At 45.6% G+C, this 26,923-nt stretch overlaps 2 protein-coding genes across 2 annotated transcripts in view; one reads left to right on the top strand and one right to left on the bottom strand.

Annotated features, from left to right (window-relative positions):
* The first annotated feature begins 140 nt into the window (after positions 1-140).
* ACAA1 (acetyl-CoA acyltransferase 1) lies at positions 141-13,146 on the top strand. The gene is made up of 12 exons (XM_068405235.1): positions 141-369; positions 1,346-1,439; positions 1,661-1,718; positions 2,548-2,627; positions 3,489-3,531; positions 5,764-5,862; positions 6,272-6,352; positions 8,079-8,269; positions 8,370-8,549; positions 9,354-9,409; positions 10,193-10,338; positions 11,307-13,146. Exons 1-12 carry the CDS (start codon positions 151-153, stop codon positions 11,380-11,382), a joined length of 1,323 nt encoding a protein of 440 aa, XP_068261336.1. The 5' UTR covers positions 141-150; the 3' UTR covers positions 11,383-13,146.
* A 345-nt stretch (positions 13,147-13,491) lies between these two features.
* The window catches only part of DLEC1 (DLEC1 cilia and flagella associated protein), a 42,130-nt gene continuing 28,698 nt past the window's right edge, over positions 13,492-26,923 (bottom strand). Inside the window, exons 26-38 of the mRNA XM_068405628.1 lie at positions 26,448-26,599; positions 25,804-25,907; positions 24,808-24,878; positions 23,720-23,937; positions 22,565-22,699; positions 20,582-20,704; positions 19,713-19,807; positions 19,537-19,621; positions 18,800-19,000; positions 17,782-17,943; positions 16,613-16,766; positions 15,893-16,013; positions 13,492-13,615 (exon numbers count right to left, since the gene is read on the bottom strand). Of these exons, the coding sequence (XP_068261729.1) occupies positions 13,492-13,615; positions 15,893-16,013; positions 16,613-16,766; positions 17,782-17,943; positions 18,800-19,000; positions 19,537-19,621; positions 19,713-19,807; positions 20,582-20,704; positions 22,565-22,699; positions 23,720-23,937; positions 24,808-24,878; positions 25,804-25,907; positions 26,448-26,599 (1,745 nt within the window). The remainder of the gene's footprint in view (positions 13,616-15,892; positions 16,014-16,612; positions 16,767-17,781; positions 17,944-18,799; positions 19,001-19,536; positions 19,622-19,712; positions 19,808-20,581; positions 20,705-22,564; positions 22,700-23,719; positions 23,938-24,807; positions 24,879-25,803; positions 25,908-26,447; positions 26,600-26,923) is intronic.

The following is a 26,923-nucleotide window of genomic DNA, read 5'->3' on the forward strand; positions in this document are numbered from 1 at the left end:
GTTGGCGGTTTTCTGTTTTACGTCTTTATTTTAATTGTTTATTCCCCCCGCTCCGCGTCCGGCTAAATCGCGGGTTCCGCCTTGGGGCGGGGCCATGCAAATAAGGGGGTGGGTCCTACCGCACCCCGGCCCCCGGGCGGCGGTGACAAGATGGCGGCGGTGCCGGGCGGCGGGGCCGTGCGGCGGATGCAGCTGGTGCTGGGGCACCTCGCCGCGGCCCCCGCGGGGACCGGCACCGGGAGCGGGGTTCGCGCTGCGCCGTGCGGGAGCCGGGCCGGGCTGTGGCCGCGGGCTGCCGGCCCCGACGATGTGGTGGTGGTGCACGGGCGGAGGACGGCCATCGGCCGCGCCAAGCGGGGCGGCTTCAAGGTACGGCCCGGGCGGGGGGCCCTGCCCGCCTGCCCCTCCCGGGGTGCCGCGGGCCCTGCCCGCCTCCCTGCCCGCCTCCCCTCCTTGCGTTTGGGGCCCCCCCAGCGCTGCCCCCGCACAGGTGCTGAGCACCCCCCGGGGCGGTGGGGACCCCCCTGCGGCCTCCCCTCCGCACACCCCGGGGTGCTGGGCCCCCCCTGCTCACAGCACCCAGCCCCGGCGCTTCCCACCCTTGTAAAAAGCCCCTCTCCCACTTTCCTGTAGCCCCTTCAGGGACTGGAAGGTGCTAGAAGGTCTCCCCGGCGCCTTCTCTTCTCCAGGCTGAACAGCCCCAACTCTCTCAGCCTGTCTCCATAGCAGAGGTGCTCCAGCCCTCTGAGCATCTTCGTGGCCTCATCTGGACTCGCTCCAACAGCTCCATGTCCTCCTGTTGGGGCCCCCAGAGCTGGACACAGCACTGCAGGTGGGGTCTCACGAGAGCAGAGCAGAGGGGCAGAATTTCCCTCACTGGGTGGCACGTGCAGGGTCCTGGGGCTCTGAGCCAGGCAAGAGCATGGTGCCGGGATGGCCCTGAAGGATGCACATTGCTTGTCATTCTTCAGAATAGGTCCTGTTACATTCATGGTGCTTCCCACCAGCTATGGGGACACCCTTGTTTCTGTCACAACATCGATTGAGGGGCTCCACTTGCTAAGTCTTGTCACATAACTCACCGTAGTCGCTTGGTTTTGAAGGCCTTACAAAGTGCGCTCGTATGAAACCAAGCTAGGTAAGAAAGCAGCGTGTGTGACAGCGCTTGAAAGAGACCCAGGGTAAAAAACACGCAGAGGAATTCTGCATTTGTAGGAAAATGACTACCATCGTGAGCTGAGAAGTGGAGTAAAGCTGCCTAAGCGTGGTACACCAGCCCTCTAAGGTAGTCTGAGGGTGAAGTTACTGGTGTTCGTTGAGTAGCGCTAATCCTCGGTGCTTTTAGGATACTACACCCGATGAACTGCTGTCTGCCGTGATGACGGCTGTCCTTCAAGACGTTAATCTTCGTCCTGACGTCCTGGGAGACATCTGTGTGGGTGAGTGAAGAACCTCCATCCAGACGTGAATCTCCTGGTCGGGATAGCTCTCTGGCTTAATGAAATCAGGGTGTCCTTCAAGACTGTTCTGTCACGTGGTGGGGCTCTGATCTGGGTGCCGGACGGTACCAAGCTGTGGAGATGTTAATACCCCTTCGATGCCCGCAGCAAATAGCAAGGGAAATGCAACCGATTGACTGGAATCGTATCTTTGCACTCAGGAAACGTGCTGCAGCCTGGAGCTGGTGCTTTGATTGCAAGAGTTGCACAGTTTCTAAGGTAAACTCTCAACCAGACCGAGGTTCCTCCTCCCCTTCTCGGGCCTTGGCTGTGGAGCAGCGCTGGGTCAGAGGTTGCGATGAGGCTCATGCGCTCTTAGGAAGTTCTGGCAAATCACCTTTTGCCTGGAAATTAGACTTTGATCATCTGTTTGAAGAACCGTGACGGGGTTTGGAGAACCCTGCTGGCAAAGGACAGGGAGGCAGAGGTGAGGCCAGTTAATGAGTTTGGGCCTGTGAACAGGAGATCTTGTTTTGTGGGCTCCCAGCTGCGCCTGCCACTTCTCCATCCTGCAAGGCTGTGCTTCTGTCTGCTCTACGCGAGCCTGAAACCATGGAGCCGTCTCAGGTCTTCCTGTTCGTTTCCCGGTGCTGTGGTTGGTGGCTCATATTGAGCTGGATCCCGGCTTCCAAATATTTCAGCCGGTCTACTGCCAAGTGATGGTTGCTTCCATAAATCAGTGTTCAGCCGCTGCTTTGGAGAGGTGTAGACACAGCCCCCCAGTAATTATGAATATTGCAGAGCTTTTCAGTATTCCTGGCCCCATCAGAGCTTGGGAACTAGGCAGGGGAGAGTGCCATGCCTGCAGAGGACCTTCTGAAGGCAGACCTGTGGGGAAACAGCACTCAGAGCCACCTGCAAATCAAGGCTGGAAATTATCTATGAACTCTGCTTTCTCTTGGTGCAGGACCAAATAGGTCAGCAAATGTATAAAGGGATCTGTCTTGAGGGTTAAAGTTTAATCGAGTGGCTTAATGCTCTCTTAGAGGTTTGGTGTGTTGCGTGGTTTCCATCACTGAGTCTTTGCCAACGCTGTCGTCTTTTCTAGTGGTATTCCAGAGACGGTGCCGTGCTCGAGCGTGAACCGGCAATGCTCCTCCGGTCTCCAGGCCATTATCAATATAGCTGGTAAGTGTTGTGGGTGCTCGGATCGGAGTTGATGCCTGCCCCACCCCAAGTGCTCATTTCTCCTGTCCTCCATCTCTCTTGAGCAGTAGAAATAGTGATAATGTCATAGAATTATAGAATCACAGAATGGTTTGGGATGGCAGGGACCTTAATGATCATCTAGTTCCAACCCCCCTGCCATGGGCAGGGACACCTTCCACTAGAGCAGGTTGCTCCAAGCCCCATCCAACCTGGCCTTGAACACTGCCAGGGAGGGGGCAGCCACAGCTTCTCTGGGCAACCTGTGCCAGTGTCTCACCACTCTCACAGCAAAGAATTTCTTCCTAATATCTAATCTAAATCTCCCTCTTTCGGTTTAAAACCGTTACCTCTCGTCCTATCACTCCATGCCCTTGTAAAAAGTCCCACTCCTGCTTTCCTGTAGGCCCTTCAGGTACTGGAAGGTGCTAGAAGGTCTCCCTAGAGCGTTCTCTTCTCCAGGCTGAACAGCCCCAACTCTCTCAGCCTGTCTCCATAGCAGAGGTGCTCCAGCCCTCTCATCATCTATATACTTCTATATCCTTGAGCAGCCACGTTTACCCCTAGAGAAGTAACTTGATTTTCTGAGGATGAGTTCTGCTGTCACTTCCACATCAGTCAGCTTCTAGAAAGGTCCCTCCTGTCCTCTCCGGTTGCATGTCAGGTCATGGTTAGTCTTCAGCCTCATCAGCTCCTTGACCTGGCCCACGTTCTGGCAGGCAGGAGGGCGGTGGGAATGCACCTTCCAGCTGTAGCGGGTGCCTCGGATGTTCATGAAACCGCAGCTGGAATAGGAAGTGCTTTTGCTCCTGGTGACAGAATTTTTCTGCCCTGCTGTTCCAGGTGGCATCCGAAATGGATCGTACGACATTGGCTTGGCCTGTGGGTAAGAATGTCTTTTTACGGCACTTGCTTAGGCTGCCTGCAAGTAGCGCTCAGTCCCTCGGCCACAGCTCGTGTGAGCCATCAGAAATCCCTTTCAGCCAGATCTGTCCCCGCCAAGGGAGTAGGTGCTGTCCTCCTGTGACAAATGGGTGAATAGACTCTAAAATTAGGACCTGCAGATGAAATTCATGTATTTCCAGAGGCTGCTGAGTAGTTTTGCAGAAGATCGGGTCATCTTGAAGGGTCTGAGAGAGGGTGCTTGAAAATTCTTTACTTGCCCTGGAAGTTTTGGTCTTGGTGGCATCTGCTGGGGTTGCAATAAGAGGCTATCACAAGCCTGCAAAAACCCTGTTGTTTTTGGGGCCTCTGGCTCCGCTGTAGGATACCACTTGTGTGCAGAGCTCTGACAGCCTCCCAGAGCCTGCTGTGACGAGCTTTTTAACTAATCTCCAAATAACTGGTGTCTTAGAACACCAGCAGCTGTCTTGGCTAAAGAAATTAATGTCCTACCCAGGCTAGTAACTGTTCTACAGACTTAGAGGAGATGTTCTGTCCTAACAGCATAAGAAGTGTTTATTTTTTAGAGGATTAAATAAATGTTAAGTTGGCTTTAGTGAAATACTAGTGGCCACGTACACATTCACTTCAGAAGAACAAACAGCAAAAAAAAGTATTCAGTAATCCTGAGGCTGAAATATTGGATTTCTCTTTTTCTTTACCTTGGTAACTCTTAAGTCTTTCTTGAATTTTTACTGTACACAGTAGCCCTTAGGAAAATATTTATAGTTACAACTTCTCAACACCTGTGTGTACCTGGTTGAGCAAGATCTGATGCTGAGAACGCCCTTAGGCTGCTGTGAAATAAAACAGCTCAGCAAGACAAGGCATGTTCTGATGTAGGCTGAGCGCTCGGTGTTCAGGGGGATGCTTCTCTTTGACCGCATGATGCTTTTCACTCATTTGCTTTAACACAGTTGTTTCAAGAAGTTGCCTGGCAGTGTCCACCAAAATTATATGCTTAAAGGTACTGAGGGGCTCAAAGGGTTTGGGACCCAGCCTTTGCCCTTTCGGGTGTGCAAGCCACCACATTTCACTGTGGGAAGTTTTCTGGCCTCTACCCTGCAGGGTCCTTCATAGAGTCACAGAATGGTTTGGGTTGGAAGGGACCTTAATGACCATCTAGTTCCAACCCCCCTGCCATGGGCAGGGACACCTTCCACTAGACCAGGTTGCTCCAAGCCCCATCCAACCTGGCCTTGAACACTTCCAGGGAGGGGGCAGCCACAGCTTCTTTGGGCAACCTCTGCCAGTGTCTCACCACCCTCACAGGAAAGAATTTCTTCCTAATATCTAATCTAAATCTGCCCTCTTTCGGTTTAAAACTGTTGCCCCTCTTCCTGTCACTACTTGCCCTTGTAAAAAGCCCCTCTGCTGCTTTCCTGTAGCCCCTTCAATACTGGAGTTAGTTTAAATTCCTGATAGCACTTACTATAAGCTGCTTGGAGAAAAGCCTTATTTTCTGTGTCTTGCATTTTCTAGGAATAGTTTCTTTGTTATTTACTCTCCATGAGTATTTGTGTGGTGCAGAGTAGAATTCAAACCCACTTCCCATCACAGGCTTCACGGTCTAGACTGGCTTTACAAAAGCTCACTAGTCTTACGTGGTGGCTGTGTATTTATACAGCAAATTTGGGTATGTGCAGCCTGTTAACTCAGCGGTAGGTGAAAGACTGCAGCCTCTGGGATCCGTGTCTGAAATCCTTTGTGTTGTGAAACACCAATGGCATCATGGTTTGCTTAATACTTATTACACTGCCAACCGGTTTGTAAGCTGTAAGTAGCATTTTTCTGGCTGTTGACAATCTCGCTGGAAACTCCAGTCCTAGGACCTTAAGTTTCTTGTTGTGTTTGAGGACAGAAGTGACAGAATCATTAGTGATTCCTTCCTAGCTGTGGAAACCAGAGAAATTAACTGTTGACGTTGGTGTCCTGCTCTTAGTGAAACCAGGACCAATTTAATCTAGCAATCTGTTTTCATTTCGTGGTAGTTCTTATGTTGATGATTGAAGAGCTCCTGCCTCAGCCAGTTCTTAATGACTAGCTGCGTTTCTGTAGGGTGATAGGAAAGCATGTTGTCAAGATACTGAGTTTTGATCAGTTTTAATTAAGTAATTACCACAAATATTGTATGAAAGCACTGGCTGCAAATTCAAATTTTTTTTCCTGTGTTTAGCGTGGAAACGATGTCCCTCAGAAGTGCAAATAACCCTGGGGATATCAGTTCCAGCATGATGGACAACAGCAAAGCTCGCGATTGCCTTATTCCGATGGGGTAAGTGTTTCCTCTAACCACAGTTTAAGGGTTTTCTAGACGGTCTGTCTCCTCAGTGGCCAAACTGTTTCAGGTCAATCTGAATGCGATGAGCTTGGATCTGTATGTGTCGGCATCCTCCTCGGTGGTGGTAGAGGATTCCTTGTGTGAAATGGGGGGAAGATCAGTGACTCCGATGAAAGATTTCCCTACGTCTTAAGCTTAGTGAGCAATGAAAGTGGATTTGAACCTTGTTTTGATTCTAGGTTTGATTCAGGGTCTGCTTCTGCCAAGCAGTTCTAGGTTGAGAAGGCAGCAGTTAGCTTTGAGACTAAAGCCAGTGCTTGTACCTTGTGTTGTCTTAGTAGAAGCCAGCTGCAGCTCCATCAGATAGTCGTTGGATTAACTCTTATGATGTTGTTTTCCCCAGAATAACCTCAGAAAACGTGGCAGAGAAGTTCGGCGTTTCCCGAAAGAAGCAAGATGCCTTTGCCTTGGCTTCCCAACAAAAGTAAATGCTTTTTATTTCTTTATAACCTTTGAGTTAAGGAATAAATACAGATAGAAAACACATTGCTACTTCCCAGGAGTGGTTACGTGCAGCCTTTGTGTTGCCTTCCAAACCTTAATAGTGAGTAAAGAAGCTTGAGATGCTCAGAGTGAAGACCAGCGTGTGTCCCGGGTTGTGTGATGAGGAAACCCGAGTGCAGAGCTGCGCTGGGGATTGCGTGACTAACCTTGCGCACGTATCACCGGGCACGCGAGGCGTGAGCTGTGAGTAACCCTGTGTTTTTCAGCATCCAAAGGATGCAACAACCTCCGTGAGGTTTCTGAAACGAATGTATGGTTCAATATTTTCATAGCGTCTTTGGTTCAGTATCATTTGGAACTGAACGTGGGAGCGGCAGCAGGAGGAACCTTTCCTCAGAGGGAATGCTGAAATGTAGCTGTTTCTAGAGAACTGCCGAGCTTATGAGAAGAGTGGCTTGTCTTCACTGCAGGTGCTTGGCTCCAAGCAAGTCCAGTCCTACCTCTGATAACCTTCCTTTTAGGTTAAATCGCTGCCAAAGTAAACTGACCCCATGGATCTGTGGGGCTGCGCTGGCAGGGCAGTGACAGGAGGGATGTTAGAGTTGCTGCCGTCAAAGAGTTAAGCTAACTTTCAGAGCTGTGTTTAAGCATCACCCCGGTCCAATTATTTATCTAATACAGGAAGCCACTGCACAGGCCAGTTAACCTTTAAATTCTGGCCCTGCTTCTAGGGAACTTGGCATGCCAGCCTTTCTCACTGACATTGAACTGATAAGGCAGAGGGTATGTGAACGCGATCCTCGCCCCTCGCATGAGGAAAGGGCTGATTTTCTGGCCTCGGTCTCAGGATGTCTGCGGAGTTACTGATCTGTCCTCCAGCACTTCGCTCTAACTCTCACTTACCTGGGAGTATTAAATATTTTCATTTTATTAGTCAAAGTGTAAAGTGATGAGGGGGTAAAACAAGAATTCAGGCTCTAATTTGTGTTCCCTATAAAGGGTGCTCTGCTGCGGGAAGGTAAATCTTCTATATCAGCTCTACTATGGAGGCTTTTAAATACCTTGTTGATATGCAAGATTAAAACTGTGTGCTCTGAGCTAATTCTAATTTAGCTAATAGCGTTCTGCCTGCTTAATCTGCCCGGTCATGTCAGTTGTTCCCTCTTGCTAATGCTGCTGTCTCGGGGACCAGGCCCTATCTTCGCTGCACCTTTACTGCTGAATTAAGTGATACCCTTCTACGTAGTCACACTGAACTATGCAACACAAATTGCAGTCATTTGAGGTTCAAAGGTTACATTTAAATGCTAGAAGATTATACCTGAAGTCTGTGGTCTAAAGCTCAGCTTGTCTTTAGTAGGACAAAACCAGGAATGAGTGAAACTTCAGCCATTCCGTAACTTGTCAGAAATTATGAGCATTATGGAGAGCCTTAGCCCACTTCCCCTGTTTAAACTCAAAATGAGAATTGATGTTTGAACGTCAGGATTCATTTATTTTCTTACAGTTGTGATGTCACTGTACCACTGGACAAGTACAGCTTCATGCTATGGGCTGGTGGTGGTCAGTCAGTCACAAAGGTGTTGGTGGTACCTGTGTACCAAGTCACACCCTAGTTCATTCTCTCACTAACTGGTTTCCTTGATGTTAGTTCTCTTGCAGTTCCCCTCCAGAATATTTTAACCTTTCATACTCTTCCTTAACAGAGCAGCAAAAGCTCAGCAGATGGGACTGTTTAAAACTGAGATCGTTCCAGTGAAGACCACTGTTCTAGATGATCAGGGCAACCAAAAAACAATCACCGTGCACCAAGATGAAGGGATTCGGCCCTCCACGACCCTGGAAGGCTTGGCAAAGCTGAAGCCTGCCTTCAAAGAGGATGGCAGCACCACAGCAGGTCAGCTCTGTTGTTAAATTTATGGTGTTCCTGTGGTTTACCTGCCTTGGAATCAAATGTACTTTGGCAAAAAAAGGTGTTACCAGATCTCTCCCAACAGGTAATGCCAGCCAGGTCAGTGATGGAGCAGCTGCTGTTCTCCTGGCGAAACGCTCCAAGGCAGCACAGCTGGGACTCCCGGTGCTGGGGGTGCTCAGGTCCTTCGCGGTGGTGGGGGTCCCACCCGATGTTATGGGCATAGGACCAGCCTACGCCATCCCCGCAGCTGTGGAGAAGGCGGGTGAGGACCACTTGTCATTCCTAGAGTGTTGGGCACAAGGCAGATCAGGGTCTGTGGACTGAAATTCAAGGTTGTATTATTCTAGTGCGTGCAGCTATCAGCCATAGGGACAGTGAACTTAACTTCAAAACCTTAGGAGAGATCACAGCTGGCATTATTGTAATACTGTTCACTTGTCCTCGTGTATAAATTGTCGTTCACTCGCCTTTGAGACGCTCAGGATTAAATCCCTGCACAGCCTCAACAAACGGTTAACATGTGGCAAGTGATTCAGTGTTCACTTAGTGCTGTTTTCTCTTCCTTAATACAACCAGCGTGTGGGAGTGGGGGTTTTGTGTTTGGTTTGGGGTTTTTTTCTTTACAATTTTGGCATCTGACCAGCGGAACAGCCTTTCCTCAGGGTTCTTATCATACTCATCAGGTTAAATAGCTTTTATAGCTGATGATTATTGTTGTGTCCGCATGTCATTGCTATGGTCGCACGCTCACCTCTAGTTTTATCTTTCAGTCTCGAAATACCCTTCAATCTTTAATCCCTCTGCAAAGAAATCACATTTCCTCTAAGGAAACTTGCCAAACTCAGGGACACAATACCAGGGACTGTGACGTTGTGCAGTCTTTATTGTTGTACATAAACACGTGTACAAGTGTAGCCACCCCACGTGGAGCCAAGGTCCCCCTCTTTTTGTCACGAGTGGAGTAGCACTAGAATTCATACAGGGAGGCTGTGAGTGAATTATTCTCTTTGATACAGTCATAAGGCAAAAATACTTCATTTTAAATCCTGACTCTTCTGAACCATAGGTCTGACTCTGAATGACATCGATATATATGAAATTAATGAAGCCTTTGCAAGCCAGGTGAGTGATGGTCCTGGTTAAATTGCTACCTTGCTTGGGAGCTGAGTATAATTCAGCTTGGTCTCCAAATTCAGATTTGAATTTATTCCAAATATTACATCTTCAGCCAAACGTTAATAACATGCACAGACTATTTTCCCTTTCCTTCAAATCAGAATAAGCAGGGCATTGCTTATGCAGCTTAATACTTAAAAAAACCCCAGAAAAATATGTCCACTGAATAAGAATGTAATCCTTACTGTCATATCCTCATACCAACTCGCAAAATCTGTTTCCCAAGGGCTGTAATTTGTTATCGGGGGGTGTCGGTGTGAATGTGTCGCACTCACTGATTTGGAGGTCCTTCATGAAACGTAGAAACTTCTTCACTGCTGTGTCTTCCACAACCTCTACATGCCTGTCGGAAAGCACGTGGGCTCGGTTTGAGATGAAGCTGACAGGCTTCGCTCACTTCTGTGTGCTTTGGATTTGTCATGTAGTTCCAGTCCTTTCCAGTGGGAAGGATGGTCTGGCTGGAGTCAGGCCTCTCGCTACCAACTGTTTAAGAGCAGCTGACACAATGACGTGGAGTTTGTGTCATAACAAACACGGTTTGAGCTCAATTCATTTTGAGCACAAATCTTTTGAAGCCCCTAGAGCTGCCTGGGATGGTTTGCTGTCCCTCTTTATACAGGACGAGATCACCAGTCATCGCTGCAGTCCTCTGAGCTCTCGATTGCAGGAGAGCCAAGAACTAACGGAGGCGAGAGCACCTCCATGAAACCATTCCCTCTGTCTTTCCAGGCTGTGTACTGTGTGGAAAAGCTGGGCATTCCCATGGAGAAGGTCAACCCCCTGGGAGGAGCAATAGCACTGGGGCACCCGCTGGGCTGCACTGGTGCTCGGCAAGTTGTCACTTTGCTCAATGAATTGAAGCGCAGAGGGAAGAGGTGAGCCCTGAGAAGCAGTATTAGCCTTAGTGCCTTACGTGTGCGTGAGTAACTTAGGCTCAGAAGTAACCCTCAGTTTGGGTTAAGCTTTCTGCATCCCTTTGATAGCTTTGAACATGAATTCCCAACGGTTCTTTTCAGGGAGGGCTGTGTCACGTCTTGCTGCCCAGGAGTGCAGAGTCTCTCCTGTCCTGGTGCAGGGCCCTAGGGTGGACCTCTCCACTGTGCAGCGTTAGAGCAGCAAGGCAGCGGTTGGAACTGGAGGGCTGGCAGCTCTGCAAGGCTGGGCTGCCTCAGGCTTTGTGACAGTCTGGTCCCAGCCCTCGGGCTCTGCCCAACACGTGGAAGAAAGCCGGTAGCTGCTGCTGGCTGTGTCGCTGCTCCCTTGGGGGCTGGCATGTACAGTGTCCTTGGGCTGCACCTTCGGCTGAGCTGTGCCCTGGCCTAGAGGGGAGGGTAACAGTGACAGCGAGCTGCTAAATGCCAAGTGGATCAGGCAGTAACAATAAACAACCTCAAACTGAAGTGGAAGAACTTGCTCTGAAATCAGGCTTTCCACAAATCCTCCTGCATGTCATCTAGCTATCCAAATTTACCCGAACTTTTACATAGCAAAGCCATGTGATGGGCAGCGGTAGGAGGCAGGAAAAGGAAGAGTTTCTCCCTCAACCCATCTGAGTCAAAGCGGTTCTCCTAGCTCCTCCTCGCTGCTAGTCTGTCTGGGGCAGGTGGCTGAGGAGCTTGCTTCTGGCACCCTGCTCCTGTCCAGAAAGCAGGCAGAGAAGCGTGTGTCCACGTGCTTCCCCAACAACACCCTGCAAGAACTCCAGAGCACCAGGGGCTGCTCCAGAGTTAGAATCTCTTGGTGACACAGGAGAGCAGTGGGTAGCTCAAATTTATTGTATTCTTTTTTGCCCAGATGATCTGAACCAGATCTGTCTTAATTCCACGTGTTCTTTTCGTTTCAGAGCATACGGTGTTGTATCGATGTGCATTGGAACGGGCATGGGCGCTGCAGCGGTGTTTGAGTACCCAGGGAACTAACTCCAGTGTGCTGAGGAAACAACGCAACAGCCAATTCTCTGCCTTCTCTAGTGATAGCAAATGATTTGCACTGTGAAATCAAGTGGATCCAGGGATTCGTTACTGGATCTACAAATTTTAGGCACAAAATGTGACGTAGAATAAATCGTACAGATCTACTAAGTGGGTGGGAAAATGCAAAACTGGCAAATGGCATCCTGCCAAGAGAAGTGAATTCAGCTGAAGTTCAACTACAGGCCTTTGCACGGTGATTATGAATGAATGATTCCTAATTTAATTGATCCCTTTATTCTGTGAATATTGTCAGAGAGAAGTAGTTCATGGTACAGTATTTTTATATGACAAATTGTCTAAAACGGTTGCTTGAAATGAAAACCACATGAAAAGGGTTTTCTAGGGTTTTCTTAAAAGATTTCACCATCTTGCAAGAAGTCTAGAACAGCTTGTTTGGGAAGTGGTGCAAAGACTGAACACTGTTTCCTTTACAGCTGGGCCTGTCCTATCCACGTCCTAAGTCGGCTCTGTCTTAAATGCTCCCTGGGCTGGAGGATGGGCTGTAGCTTTCTGCTCCTAACCAAGCTGCTGAGAAGCCTCCAGTGGGGGTGAGTGGAAGGACGAGAATGTCATTTACACAGGAGCAAACAAATGAATAGAAAGGTTTTGATGATCTGCTGGAAGCCAGGGCTTCGAAAGTGGCCATTCCATCTTTTCCAACACAACTCTGATTATCAGCTTGTGTGACTCTAACTTACAGGACAAGCTTATGCTTAATAAGATTTACTTACCTAACATAAAACAGATTTCAGCATTACTCCTCCTGCAAGAACTACAGTGACATCTCGGTACCTCAGTGCTAGTACAAATGTGTATTTCATCTTGAAAAGTTCTCCCTTATCTGTTCTCTCTCTTATGAGCAGAAAGATCACTAAAACTCAGTGCTAACGGCTTGAAAAAGAAATGTACTTGTCATCTTTGACATGCTAGAAAAGTTTAAATTTGTAACAAACACTGAAGTTCTTTGTCCTGGCTCTTGTTTTTGCACTTAATAATACAGTTGGGTTCTTGCAATATATTAGTTTTCTTTTTTATGATTGTTAGTTGAAGGTCCTGACTAGTTAGAGCTGTTTGATAGTCTCACGTTCCTGTGCTGTAGCCTGTCTCACCCAGCAATCACGCCTACTGTATTTTAGAGCAAAAAGATGACATTATTTAGAGGGGGCAGAGAGGCATGAGCATCTTCAAGGGTCCTTTTTCTCACACTGAAGTTCCTGTGCATAAAATGAGTTCTCGGTGCTAGTACAAGCCTGTTTTAAACAGGGCAGAAGGAAGCTAGCGTGCATCTTCTCCTCTAGTGTGGCTTGCAGCCCTCCTCCCCACACACTGCCTTTAATAAAAACCTTTTATATGATGGGAGTGGAAAACTGAACAGGCTCGGAAGTGGGAATTTCAGTGACCTTTAGCTAAAGTAATACTAAAAACATTTAAAGAGAAGTGTGAGTAAATGAGAACCATGTGGGGGGAAAGAATTAAAAGGAAGAAGGGTTCCTCCCTCTGCAGCTGAAGGGGATGTTCTCGATACCCAAGCATGCTGAAACACGCAGGTTGGTAATTTTCCAAGGAGTCCAGGGAAAGTTGGCTCTTCTCCTTTTCATGGAAGGCACCGAGAAAAGAGCCTGGGGAATGCTGGCCTATTCACTAACTCTTGCTTTTATTATGTGTCAATGTCTGTTTTAATGTCAAACAAATAAACAAGGCAAAACAAAAGCTGCTTTTTTTAAGGTACGAACAGTCTTTAATTGTAATTTGAGGCAAAGGGTTTTGGCCTAACTGTTACCATAGCTGCTTTGCAGTTTAAAACCGATTACTTTGCAGAGGCTGGTTCCATAGGTAACGGTAAGCTTATCACAGCAATAAATGTAATAGCACAGAATGAGATTATGACTGTTTTCTTTGAAGTACCATGAGCTTTTTTTCCTCATAACTTAAAATTTTGTTCTGCTAAAATTCCAGTCCGTATTAAAACAACTGAAGTAGATGAAATCACAGGCGCAGCTGATGGCACATCTGCATCCAACCTGTTACCTGGCCATTTGTCCCACATTGTCTTGCTTAAATTAAAGACAGGTCTTCATACTTCCCATCGTATGTTCCTCGTCCCCTGATCTGTAGCTTGCAAGGCTTCTCTCCCAGAGTTCCAGTAATGGTCACGATCATTTCATATTCAATGTCACTCCTAAAATGCAGAGCAAAAAGACAGTTCAGTTACAGCAAGATACAATTCTGTGTTTAAGGATAAGGATTAGTTACTTCGCGGAGGAAAAAGGGGAGGTTGGTGCCCTGAGACATAAACTGCTCCTCGTCACAAGCACTGATCTCCAACGTTAGTGTCAAGTCTGCGGGTGGCAACCTCACTTCATAGTGTCATGTCCCATGGCTACGTAGAGGATGTTTCAAAAGAATGCTCCAGTCTGTACCTGATGTAAAGGCATTGGGTTATTAACTTCATGTTTGAAAGAAGAACTTGAGTGTCTTCCTACCTCTGAAATTCTATTTTAGCTAAATAAATAAAATGACTCTCTGCTGGGGGCTAGTGTTTGGGAGCAAATGCCTGCACTGCCTTGATGTGAGAACTCATCCCTGTGACAGGCAAAGTTTGAAACGGAAAAGTTTGTGTCAACTCCCCTAAGGCAAGAGGCAGTCAGGGGAGGCCAGGTTGTAAATGAACATCAAAAACTTACAGCAAGTGTAGTTTTATCCCTTGCACTACGTAGAAGTCTTCTAGTGTAACTTGCCTAAGGCTAATGCTGCCCGGTGCTCCTGAGACTGCTCATCTGAAGGGCTTCTCTGCGTCCAAGAGGCAGCTGTTGTAAAGGCCTGAGGCAAGAGCCTGTTCTGCCAGACAACTTTTATTTTTCCCTTCTCGTACAAAATTCCCCTGCAGGAAGACCACTGATTTAGGGACGTCAACTATTAAAATCACCTCGCACCTTGCATGTAATTATTTACTACTGCTGTGCTGGTCCTGAGCTCTGCTGCGTTGGGAATTCTTCGTCTGGAGCTGAACAGACGAGCTGGCTGCTATATAGCAACATCTTTGCTTTCTGGTGCTTTCAGGCACACTGGTTAGCGTATCTGTTGTCAGACAAGCAGTGCTTCAGGCATATTCACAAGCACTCCAGAAAAACTGAGGCAGGCAGGAGCCTGGGGAGGTCCCTGCTCCACCCCACTGCTCTGAGCAGGGACAGCTTACAGCAGCTGCTCAAGGCTTCGGCCCACTGAGATGTCAGTGGCTCCAGCGATGGAGATCTCGCAGCGTGTTCCAGGGAGATGGAAGTTAGGACAATAACTCATGTCACGTATAGTTTGCTTCTTGAAACTTCCCTGTCAGCAGTGTTCAGAGTTCACTGAACTCACTGGGATGGACTTGAATCATAGAATGGTTTCGGTTGGAAGGACTTGTCTGTCTTAAACTTCTTGCCACCATGTGGTAACTTCCAAGAAAATTATTTGTAATGGAAGCTGAATTTTCTTACAGGAGTTGTACCTCTCTAATTAGAGCAAAGAAATTAAAGGCTTTGGGTCACTGCCTCTGCCATTCACAAGTAATCTCTAGCTTTGACAAAAGGTTATGATAAGATCTCCATAAACATAATTAAAACAATATTAGATGTTTATAGGACAAAGAAAGTAATTTTCATCTGCTCTCTTCTGTTCTTTGCTGTCATTTGCCTGCAGCTCACATTATCTTTGTTGAACAGAAAATGTTTGAACTAGAGACAAAAAAATACATTGATTTTTTTTCTGTCTCATCAAACATTAACATGACTGTAACACTAAACATTGCACCAGGCTAAGCAAGGGTAAAACAAATTGCATCACTGCATTAGAATAACATTTTGCTCTGTTTGCTTCATCAGGAGGTACTCTGAATGCATGTAGGGAAGAAAAGGACTTCAAAAGGTTATTTTTAGAGAGAAGCCACATAAATGATCTTGAAGGATCCCTGAGACTGACTGCAGAAGACATTGCACTTTCCTGCGTGACAAAGAGATGCTTTACTGGAATTCTGAGATACTCCAGACACATTTCTCCCTCTGTCCTAATACAGTGCTGGATGCATAAAGGCCTCGACTGTTGTATCAGCCTCTGCACTGAGTTACAGGCCTGAGATTTGTCCTCTGTTGAAGACATTGCCTTAAAGAAAGGGATTTTATCCAGTGGTACATAGTCAGTGTGTCAGGCCAGCTGTTGGAACAGCATGATTTCGAGTGGGTAGATCTAAAGCCTGAAATTCCAAAAGAAATCGTGTATATGGGAGCAGGGTAAGGAACGTGGTTATATGGAAAATGTACCAGCTGGAAGCCCAGGACTGGCAAGTGTTAGAAGCAAAATGAGCAGCTTGAGAACACAAGAACAGAGCAGAATTGCTCTTTGCTTTCAGTGGCTACTCACACCGTAAGTCTGGGCTTGATGGGAAACAACAGCAAGATTTTGGTCCTGTGAACCGTACCTTGCAGTAAAGCTGATCTGCAAAATCTCTTTGGTAGGTGGGTCCCCTTCACGTGCCTCCAAAACGCCAGTGGTAGGGGAGACAGAAAATACTTGCAGGTCGTTACGCCTTTCCTGTTCATCTGCAGTGAAAGGGGCAAGTGTCAACCAAAGCAATACAAGGCCCTTGGTATCAGTTTGTAGGGCGTGTAGCACTCAAATCAATGTGCCTCCTTGCTAGTCAGCTAATAAATCATGTCTTGCACCATCAGAGGCTTTCTGTGCATGTGGCCAATTTCTGTTCTCATTCTCTAATCAAGGGGAGTGATCAATGGCCTCCAAGTCAAAATAATAAGGCCCTGAACTTCTTTCCTTCGAAGCCCATCTGTTGTGAACATCATTAGGCACAAACTCAAGCTGAACTCATGAGGCACTACTGCTTCTTGTCACCTCTTAGGATTGTATTATAAATGAAAAAAGCATGTCTACTACCTGTGAGGGCTGTGAGTCAATCTTTTGGTTAAATTTGGAGTAACTGCTGAAATCAGTAGATATATACTGACATAAAAAAAAAAAAAAGAAAAAAAAAAAGCCCCTAAGTGAGAACAGAAGCAGAGTTGATATGTTTGCAGCCAACATCATCATCTATTGGCTATATATTGAGTGCATGCAGTCTTACTAAATAAAAACACTAAACAGTGAAACTATGTAACATGGACATCCAACTGCAAAACCAGAATACCCAGCGAAGCAGTCCAGTAACTTCTACAGCCACTCGTGTTACGCAGGAAGACATGTTCAGTCTTGGTCTGTGCAACAAAGCAGGTCTTGAAATCAACCGTGTCGCAAGAGAGTTCCAGAACTGGAACAGTGAGGTACGCAGTCACTGGGACCAGCTGCAAAACAGAGGAAAGGGGAAGGAGGAAAAAAAAACCCACCTTATTTTTGTAGAGCTTTAGTAATATCTGCCACAGCTGGATCATTCTTACCTCAAGCACTGAATCAAGAGTAGATGTTCTGTGTTTTTTGTAATAGAGTCAATTCCCCATTCTACAGCTCTGAGTGAATTAAGTTGTTGCTTGTTTCACTCTTTTGGGATAGGTTTTCAAACCAGACACTGTAGTCTTAGTGAGGTAACACGGCGTGAACGTTCTGATTTGTTATTAGGGTTTTCTGTGGAGATGCAGACATTACAGCATCTCGTCGTCCCTTAGGACTGTATATGGCCCACTGTGAGTCACTCAATTTGTGCAGATTGCCCAAGATTATTATTAAATTGACTCTATCTTAGATATGGTGCTTGGATCTTACACAGATCAGTCCTCAGAAATACCTGGTATGAAAAACAAAAAAAATGCCTGCAGTGTACTGGAACTGCTGAAGACTTGAGGTGGGGGGGGAGGTTATAGCTTTCCATCTGGAAGAGATTGGTCTTGACATGTGTGTGGGCTATGACCACACCACATGAGTTAGACACATTCAGGAGTCTTTCAAGAAGCAGTCGGGTACTGCAGGAGGCAACTCTTGATGACTCAGTCACTGGCATGTTTGTTGGGACAGTCCTGACCCCACGTCTCAGAAGGACGTTGAGAGTCATAGTGTGACCGGGTGTGCTGCCCTTTGATTGAGCCATCTCATCCAGGCCATCACCCTGTGCAAAGGGCTGGGGTACGAGCACCAGGGTGCTGACCCAAAGCCACCCTGTCTGTCTGAGAGTCACCTGCAGCCTCAGTAGAGAGCTATCTCCTTTCGCAAAGCCATGGCCATTCGCTTCAACTGGGTGACACAATTTACTCGAGAGGTGGCTGTATTTCAAAGCCAAGTAAATCCTAAGGCACGTTCATTCTGAGTCAGCGATGCTGATAAAACATGGCCCTTTCTCAGGGCCCAGAGATCTCGTTCTGATCTTACTTGGGCAGTGTGGTTACTGTGTTCAATGACCAGATTTTGATTAAACTTCAGCTTTCTCTCTCCGTTCTCAAGCTGGAGCACTTGGAATCCAGGAAGCAGCTGGGTATCTGGCAAATGTTGATAGGTAAGTAACTCCGGAGTTGTGTGGAATGACACTTTCACCTATGGGAAGAGGAATTCAAATGACCATCACATAAGAAGACACTGTGTGCAGGAAATCCAAAGCAAACACTGCTCAAAGGCCCAGGCGCACATTTTCCCACTGGAACCCAAAAGTGTCATGCCAGCAACCAAATTCCCACTGGAACAAAGCATTATAATGAAAGAAAAAACACAGCTATTTCCTATGAATCCAGTACACAGAGATGGAGTGTAAAGGTGAACAGCTAATCTCTGAACCACAGGGGAGAAACGGTCTCCAGCAAGACAAAGATTCTAAATCCCCGAGGTTACAAATACCACATTCCCAAAACTGCCTTAAACATGTCAGTCTGCTTTCTTCCATGCACATGCAGAATTAAGACGTGTGTGTCTATATCAAAATGAACACTGAAAGGTGAGAAGCACTCTTCAAAAATGCAGCTGTTACTCATTCTTTGCACCTGAGCTAATTCCTTACTCCAGGACTTCGTTTCCTTTAGTGTCATTGTGTACACCCAAAAACGAACCAAATTTTTCTGTGTTTCCTGCATCTAATTTAAGGAAATGAGGGACTGCAGTCTTTGAAAATGTCTTAATTGGTCCAGCATATATATGGCTATTGATTTAGGTGAGCTCCAAAAACCACAGGGTTTTTCTGCAGGAGTTTGCAACAGGTCAGAGTTGATGAGAGAAGCACATCAGGGCCATTGTAGAAAAATATTATTGCACCCGCAATATAGCACGCAAAATTGCAGTAATTAGCACTTGCTAATATTTCTATAGTGGTTGTGTTTTTCTTGTGGTTCATCTGGGCCATGCTAACACACCAATTACTAAACTATCTGTTCTGGCACAGGATTATTATTTTTGAGCCTACCAGCATGTTTTGCTGTGGATAAAGTAGAAGTTGTGGTTGCTGTTCTTTTTCCTCCTTCTTGCTGTGGGATGTTTTGGTGCTCTTTTTGGGATCTGTGCTGGACAGGCTGAAGGGTGTAGACAGAAGGAGCCTGAAGTACAGAGGAACCTTAGTGCAATTGATGAGTTTCAGACTCTGAGTCATTACCGAATCTGTCAAAACCTGGTGGAGAAATGATTCCAAACTGGTTAGTTTTAACTCCCTTGACAGGTTTCTGCTAGTCTGTCTGGTCATTCAGCACCACCAGGGATCTGAAGGACTTTACACCAAAGCAGCCCAGTATTTTCTACTCATGTTTGTCAAAATTTCTTGAGTAAAAAAACCAAAATACAACTAATGCAATAAACTGAAAAAGTCTTTGAATGTCAAGAGTCACAGAAACTACCACTTAGAAGTGACTCATTCTGCTATCAGACCTAAAAATAAGTACTTATTTTTCTACTTACAAACTCCTCTACAAAGAAACAAAAAGACATATAAAATAGGCATTGTCTGAGCTCAGCTTTGCTTACTTCTGGCTAATAAGTACTTGTGGTCCTTTTGTTTTACCTATCTTGTGATGTGCAATATAGAAAATTGCAAGATGAGGCTACTGGGGCTAAAGATGCATTTTAAAAACCATGTGCATAAAGCTCTGAACTCTTACAGTAACACAGCAGTACAAACCCACTGAACACATCGGTGCATGAAATACTTACTCCTAACAGAGGCTGATCTGGTACGAGATCACTCGCCATTGAATAAAACACCATTCCTCTGTCATGCTCCATCTCTACTTTTAACCTGAGTGTAAAGAACCAGAGCTGGTCAGAGCCCTGCCCTCCAGGCTGATTCATTCTGTGGGCACACCAGCCATCAGCGTGATGGTACTTACAGAGCATGCTGTATGAAACCTTCCAAGTCTATTCGTAACGGTGGAGCTTCATAGCCACCTCTGCGATGCACTTTGTTAGGCACTGTCTTTGCAAGCTGGCAACAAAGTGAAAACAGAAATGATGTAAAAAATGATGATAGCACTAAAAGCTGAAACCCTACTTTTAGCCCGAGAGGCTGTTAGCCAAAAAGGATTCTGCTTGACAATGTATTGCCTGTTTGTAAGACGTGATGGTGACATCCAAGGAACAGCAAAAGCTAAGCAGGAGCTGAACTCTGGATGGCTGCAGTTAATACAGACGCAGATGTTTCTTCCTCCAGGAGTCAGGAACATTAGGGATGTTTTATTAAATATTCCATTATCATTCATTCATTATACCTTGCACCTTTGCAATGATTCATGTCACAGAATCGCAGAGCAATTCATAAAACACTATTCAAGCCTCACATTAGCCTGTGAGCTGCACTTGCAGTTGTTGAAGAGGAAGTTTCCCAGAGGAGAGATATGCTGTCTAAATTCACACAGGAAGGTAGATGCAGGGCCAGGAACAGAACTCAGCAGTCCTGAGTCTCAGGCCCATTGTTAACCATCGTTATCAACAAAACCTGATGTTGTGATAGCACTTCAAACCCTGGGCTTTTGTCTGGGGGTCTGCTGCACCAGACAATGTAAGACGACGGTGACATGCCCACCCCAGAATGCTCCCAAGCTAAAAGGCAAATGCAACAAATGAACAATCCTAGTTAAGGAAGGAGGTACAGGACTGTCTATACGGACTAGCCAGGTACACAGCAGCCTGTACATAAATTACAGGAAGGGAGAAGATTATTTTCTAGTCATCTTTAGCCTTGCTGTGATAGTCAGCTTACCTCGTCATCTAGGTTCATGAAACCTAGCACAAACCCCTCACATTGCACTTCAGGCACGGCCTCTGCCAGGACCCGTGGGGTGAAGGAGATGCAAACGGAGCTGCTGCCACCTCCTGGAACCACCTGCAGTCGAGAGATAACTGTTCAGCAGGGCAGGGAGCTGCCTGGGATTGCACAAGCATCCTCAGCGCTCGGCTGCTAAAGCTGGGTTGCACAAGCAGCATGAAACCTCCTGGGGATGGGCTATGCTCAGGCTCACACTGAAATGACAACATATGACAACAAAACTGACAATTATTTCAGCTGCAAATATCGGCGTAGCCACTCTTTAGCATCAACAGAGTTTAAGCACAGTCACAGACCAACTCCCTAAGTACACACATACACACACATGACCTGTTTGTTTTTAAAAATACCCAGTTCTGCCCAGTCTTACTCCATGGCTAACTCAGCTGTTTCTCCCACAAGTGACAGCACTCACAGATACAAGAAACATTTTTTTAAAGAGTTACAAGTGCGAATTAAGAGTATTTTACAGTTCAGTTTACTCTTGGGTATTTTTTTTATTTTACATGACAGCAGGTAATGTAATCAAATGCAGCTACAGTGGATTTTCTGGGATTTACAGGTTGACTAGATTCTGCTTTCCTTAGGTGTATTATGCACGTTATGGTTAAATCCTGCTGTTGCTGCAGAAAAGCCTTTGCCATTTCCCTACAGAGCCAATTCATGTCTAGCTGAGTTTGTAAGCTCAGGGGCCACGTGGCGTGTACTGCTTTTCAGGCTAGCACTGTGCAGACACAAACTCCCCAATTCCATGTGATCACAGGATGAGATATTTGGTCTCGCTGGACCTACGTTCAGTAAAAGCAAAACTAGCTGAGCTCTCCTTGCACTGTCTTCCCCTGCTCAGAGTGGTGAGGAGCATAAGAAAGCTCTGCCTAAGGTCTAGGAGGGCCAGAGCAGAGACAGTAAGCTCTGTCACATCCTACAACGCTACAGGGTCTGTGCATTGTGATCACAGAGAGTTTAGTTGCTCAGGCATGGACTGAAGCCAGGTCTGGCCAGCTGTTCTGCACAACACCTGAGCTAACAGACCTTCCTGGAGCAACAGTAGAGACATGGAGAACATTTCTGCAGAGGAATACCTGAATGGCTCTGCAGGCATCAACTCCATTCCACATGGGCAGAGCTCGCTGCTGGCTACAACCAATAGAGGCTGTCTCCATGATGAAGCACTTGTTTATCTGAGCTATCTCAGCCTCAACCATCCCAGAGATGACTGTAGGCTTCATTGCTTTGAGATGCCATTGCTGTAATTATTTCTTTTCTGTAATCTTTAGCTCAGTCTAACTTGTAACTGAAAGCTTTTGGCAAAAAACTTGCTAATAAGAATCAAAATTGACACACTGATGTTTTGGACAACCCTGGCACTCAGATCTTCCCAGTGCTCTCTTTGCTTTATCTTATTCCTAAGGAATTGTGACACTGGGGCCCCTATTCGCACCAGTTACTTTTGAAGTACTGTGGGTTACAACCGTTTATCCAAGAGAGTTGTCTACAGAGCACCCCTTTCCCAGCAGCCTGCTTTCCAGCTCTGCCACATCCTCTTAGCAAAGCTACCCCAGTTAACTAACATGCTTCTGAAGCTTCAGGCTGAATGCCTCCCACCTAATGCCACACGTTTCACCAAGGCAACCCAAGTGAGAAGACCACAGATGCCACTCTAGAGAGCCTAGTACAACTGAACACTGAATTCCAGTCATCAGTTAACTGCTCAAATGTAGGTGGGACACTTCCTTTTTTCTGTTGATTTTGCAAACTCTTCTCATGGTCATCTTCAAGATCCCAAAGCCTTCCAGCCTACTGTTTCACTGTTTAGTAGTCTCTACCCCAAACCAAAGCTACCTCCTGCTCCTTCTGTCTCCGTTGTCCTGCAGAAAATATGCTAAAACTAAGCACAAAGAAAATGTAAAAGCTTACTATCTGTCTTGGAGTAATGGAGTAGGGGTTGTCTGCAGGAATCCCTTCGTGAGGTCGTATAAGTACAGAGACAATTTCCTGTATTGTAGGTTCTTGAGTGACGATTTCTTTCTCTTTACTGTCAGAGTCTGAAGACTGCAGGGACACAAGGGTGGGGAATGGTTAAAACTGTTACGCTGCAAAGGAGGAATGCAAGTGAAGCGCACAGGGAACTGCTGCACTAGGCAGTAAGCATGGCCAGCTCCAGTTTCTTGCTTTCTGGCACAAAAGCTGGACATGTGGATGTGTCCTGTACATGAATTTTTTCACGCATAGGTTTGCTTTCCTGAAACTGCTCCTGAACTCCTTGGAAAATGTGCATGCTTGGGTCCTGTTCTACCGGGAGAAGCACTCAACCGTAACATCTCCGGCCCATTATCGAAACCAGCACTCTAGGGCAATAATGTTCCTCGTTGCACAAGAAAGGTTAGTGGTGTATTCAAAACAACTATGCCTTCTGAGCTGAAGCAGAGAAAATGTGATTTTAATATCTTTTCTGTAAAGCTGTTGCCAGAGAAATATACAAACCCTGCACGATACCTTCTCCCTGTCACTCCCAGCCCTTCAAGACAGTAAACTGCCATACTATAATCAAACTTCAGATGTGATAGATGTTACCATATTCTATCAGGGGAACAGAACCAATCTAACTTTAGCATCAGGATAAATACCTCCATATCATTAACGGCAATTTGAACTTTGCAGGTTAGATTCTGCTCCCTGCCTACAGCACACATTGACACCATAAAGCACCCATGAGAAAAGTAGACTCATATTAAGGAGTTTTAATGTAAAAACGTAACGCTTTAATGTAAAAATGGCATTAGTTTTTCAATAACAGTATTTTAAAAATCATCTCATTAGCTTCTTTAACAATTTTAAGAAAAGGAGAAGCTAAAGAGCTATTTGCTTATAGCTCATTCCAGAAACTGATTGCTGATGCCAATAGCCATCTATCCATGTATTGCCTTTTTAACTGTGAGAGGAGCTGACATTTCTTTTAACAATCCAGCTCTTAGTTACAATTTCTATCGCGTGTTATTGTTTTCAACCTTTCATGCCAAGAAACCCATCATGTATCTCAGCAGCAGTATGAAAAACAGACTAACAGCTGACCTCATCTGTGGTTTGCGAAGCTGGATAAACGCTTCCGCAGGGAATGGCAGTTTGATCCAACTCTAACACGATCTCTGACTCCGAGGTGCTACCAACTGATGCTGTCTCATTTTCATCTGTGTCCTTAAGAGGAAAAGGGTCTCCAAAGAACATCAACAGGTCCACCAGCTTTTTATCATCTTGCTCTTGGTTGTAAGTTTGCCAGTCCAGGCGGATGTCTGAATAAAAAAGGAGAAAGGACAATTACTTCTGGTCACTGAGAAGACTCTCAGCTTAGCTGGTACCAGAGAATCAGAACATCAAGTAATGAATTTGTGTCTAGCAACTGGATTTGTATTAAAGCACATCTTAAGCTTTCCATGTTTGCTGTAAACTAAAATGATTTAAGACCACGTGTGCTATGCTCTTATTATAGCTTGGCCACTCTCTAGGTCCTAAACTATACTTTTAATAACATTAAAATAAATTACGAGTATTTTGTTTGTTAAACAAATATATTTGGTGGCATTTAGGAAAAAAAAAAAAAGGTAATTGACCTTTGCTCTGAAGAGCTTAAAATCTCACTCAAGAGGTAAAAAGACTAAACACAGAAGAGCCAGATGATGCCACCAAGGAGCAGGTAGCACATCTGATTGACTAGGCTTAGTGCTGTGAGAGATTTACAAAAACAGGATAGCAAATCCCGAATTCCCATCATTTCAATGAATGAAAACCCAGACACATCAGGGTAGGATGTGCAGTTTCATAGTAACACCACATTGAGTCAATTACATACATTCTACTACACTCTGCCTGGAGCTTACCTGCTTTACTGCCACAGAAGGCAAACTAATATTCATGGCAGTAATGCCATAATGATAAATGCTACTATGCAAATAAAGACCTGACAACATGTATTATTGTTCTGTACTAGTTAAGTTAGAAAACAGCTTAGACACTCTTATATGCTATTATTATTTTTACAAAAACTATCTTGATTAGGAAACAAATAGGCCTGTTCATTAACATGCTAATGGGTTCTTCTATTTTCGTTATCACAAGGAGTGCAATGCAAGTGTCAATGTTTGCTGTATTAAAGTCATTCTTACCAAAGGGAGTGGGATTGTTGAGCTTGACCCTCCGAAAGACAGGAGACCCTCCAGAGACTTGCATGCCAAACCTGCACGGGGGGAACCTTGCTGTCAGTACATGCAGAAAATAAAAGTGAATGTCTGAAATCATTAAAGATTTGTTTAAAAGTAGAAATACCTCTGGCTGCACTGGCAGCCTGTTAAAGAGTGGCTACAAGGTAAAGGATGGCCTATACTGAGAAGTACAATATTGCTTTATTTCATCAGTCTCTTTTCTCCAGTTTTCTTAGTTGTCTCAGACGTTTCAGGATAAACATGTGATGTCAGCTTTTGTGAAAGGCTCTGGCTACGCAGCAGTGGAGCGACCCATGTCAGACACGGATTTCCAGGTGCAGAAGGGTGCTTTATGGTGGATAGCTAAATCCACTTTCTGTGCCCCATTGCAGAGCTGACATTGCAAATGCTCTTGGCTGCAGTATGACACACAATGCTAATTCCTCTGAAGTCAGAAAGAAGCAGCCATGCTGTATAGCAGCTGGCCGAGTGTGTAGCGCCACGCTCCCCATAAACCAACCCTTACCCAGATGTGCAGATGTGACTCACCATAGGAGAGGGCTTAAACCTTCCCCTGCCCCTGTTTACCTTGAGGCTTCATTTCTCATGGTCCAGGTAAATGGACAGGGAGAAATGAACTGCAGATGATGATAAGAACTGCCACCATATACCATTTACCCTCTCCACAGAATCAGATGAGGCTGGACTGGGTGAACTTCTATGACTGTAAGCCTAGAACGGTGATTGCTGGTACACCTGAGAAGGCTTGTATGCAGATTCTTTTCTAATTATGCTGGCAGAGACAAATGTATTGGTGTTATAGAAGCAGATACTGTACCTTGACAGTCCCTTTGCTGACCTTCTCGTGATATCATAAAAAGGTGGGAACAAACATGTATGTTGGGTATAGTCCAATGGTATTTAATTGTCTGACTTCTCTGACAGTATTTTGAGCTATACCTGATTATGGGTTGCTCCGTTGGTGGTCCTGTCATCTGCAGGAAGATTGGACAGCCTTTCACGGTCATTTGCATAGGAATTAATTTAGGTTGTAAGTCTCCCACCTATTAAAAATGAATTTTTGCTATTAGAACCAAGATAAAACCTCAGTTCTCTGGGTTACAAGATTATGTTTTGAAAACTGATTGGATTTTCAAATATTTTTGATCAGTTTCTTTTGACAGCACCTAATTCATATGCTAACGAAAGCTCTTCTCAGCAGGAGAATGTAATACCTCATATGTTCATGAGCTTCCCTGCGGCTTTTCCATACAGCACAATATATTGTATTGGTAGAGCAGAGTACTGCACTGGCCAGCTACCAAACAGATTTTCTAAATCAAAACTGCTCCAGTCATTTTAAAGGCACATGAAAACCTCCCAAGGGATAAACTTGTTATCCCAAAACTAAACCACGCACTGTAAGAGCAAACAATTGTTCCTTACATGTCGTTGGAGGTAGCAGTACAGCAGTATCTACCCTGAATTTTTACAGAAGTCCAAACAAATTGAAAAAGTGTTTTTAACAGAAAGGAATCTGGGAAATATAGTTGGTGTAAAATCTGCCATAGCAATACTCCACTTAAAACCAAAGCCCCACCTACCTTACAGACAAGATCATCCCAGTACTCTCCCCACATGTTGTTGTAAGCTGTTACTTCTATGATTAGCTGCTGGAAGGCTTTCAGAGTTCCTGTGGAAGGTTGTATATGGAAAGCTACTCCCTTCCCATGAGACAGCACTGCTGCTGCAAACTCTGCAGGAGCACAGCAAAGAAGCATTTCATGAATTTTGAGGAAATGGAAAAAAGTTAGTCTTTCAAAGAACGTATAGGACCGTATTTTTAGCTGGTGTTAATCAGCCTAACCTCACTGGTTCAAAAAAGAACTGGGATCATTTACACAACCCACATTTATACCACTTTACCCAAGTTCCCTTCTGCAGTGGGTCTTAACCTGGTTTTTGAGAGTTAGTTTTTGCAGAGATTATTTCATAGAAGGACTCCCTTCCAACAACCTGATCCAGGACTCTTTGGGATATGCAAGGCACTAATTGGTTACATAAAAACACACCCTCAGTT

This window comes from Nyctibius grandis, chromosome 7 (assembly GCF_013368605.1).
Source record: "Nyctibius grandis isolate bNycGra1 chromosome 7, bNycGra1.pri, whole genome shotgun sequence".
In the NCBI taxonomy this organism is placed as follows: domain Eukaryota; kingdom Metazoa; phylum Chordata; class Aves; order Nyctibiiformes; family Nyctibiidae; genus Nyctibius; species Nyctibius grandis.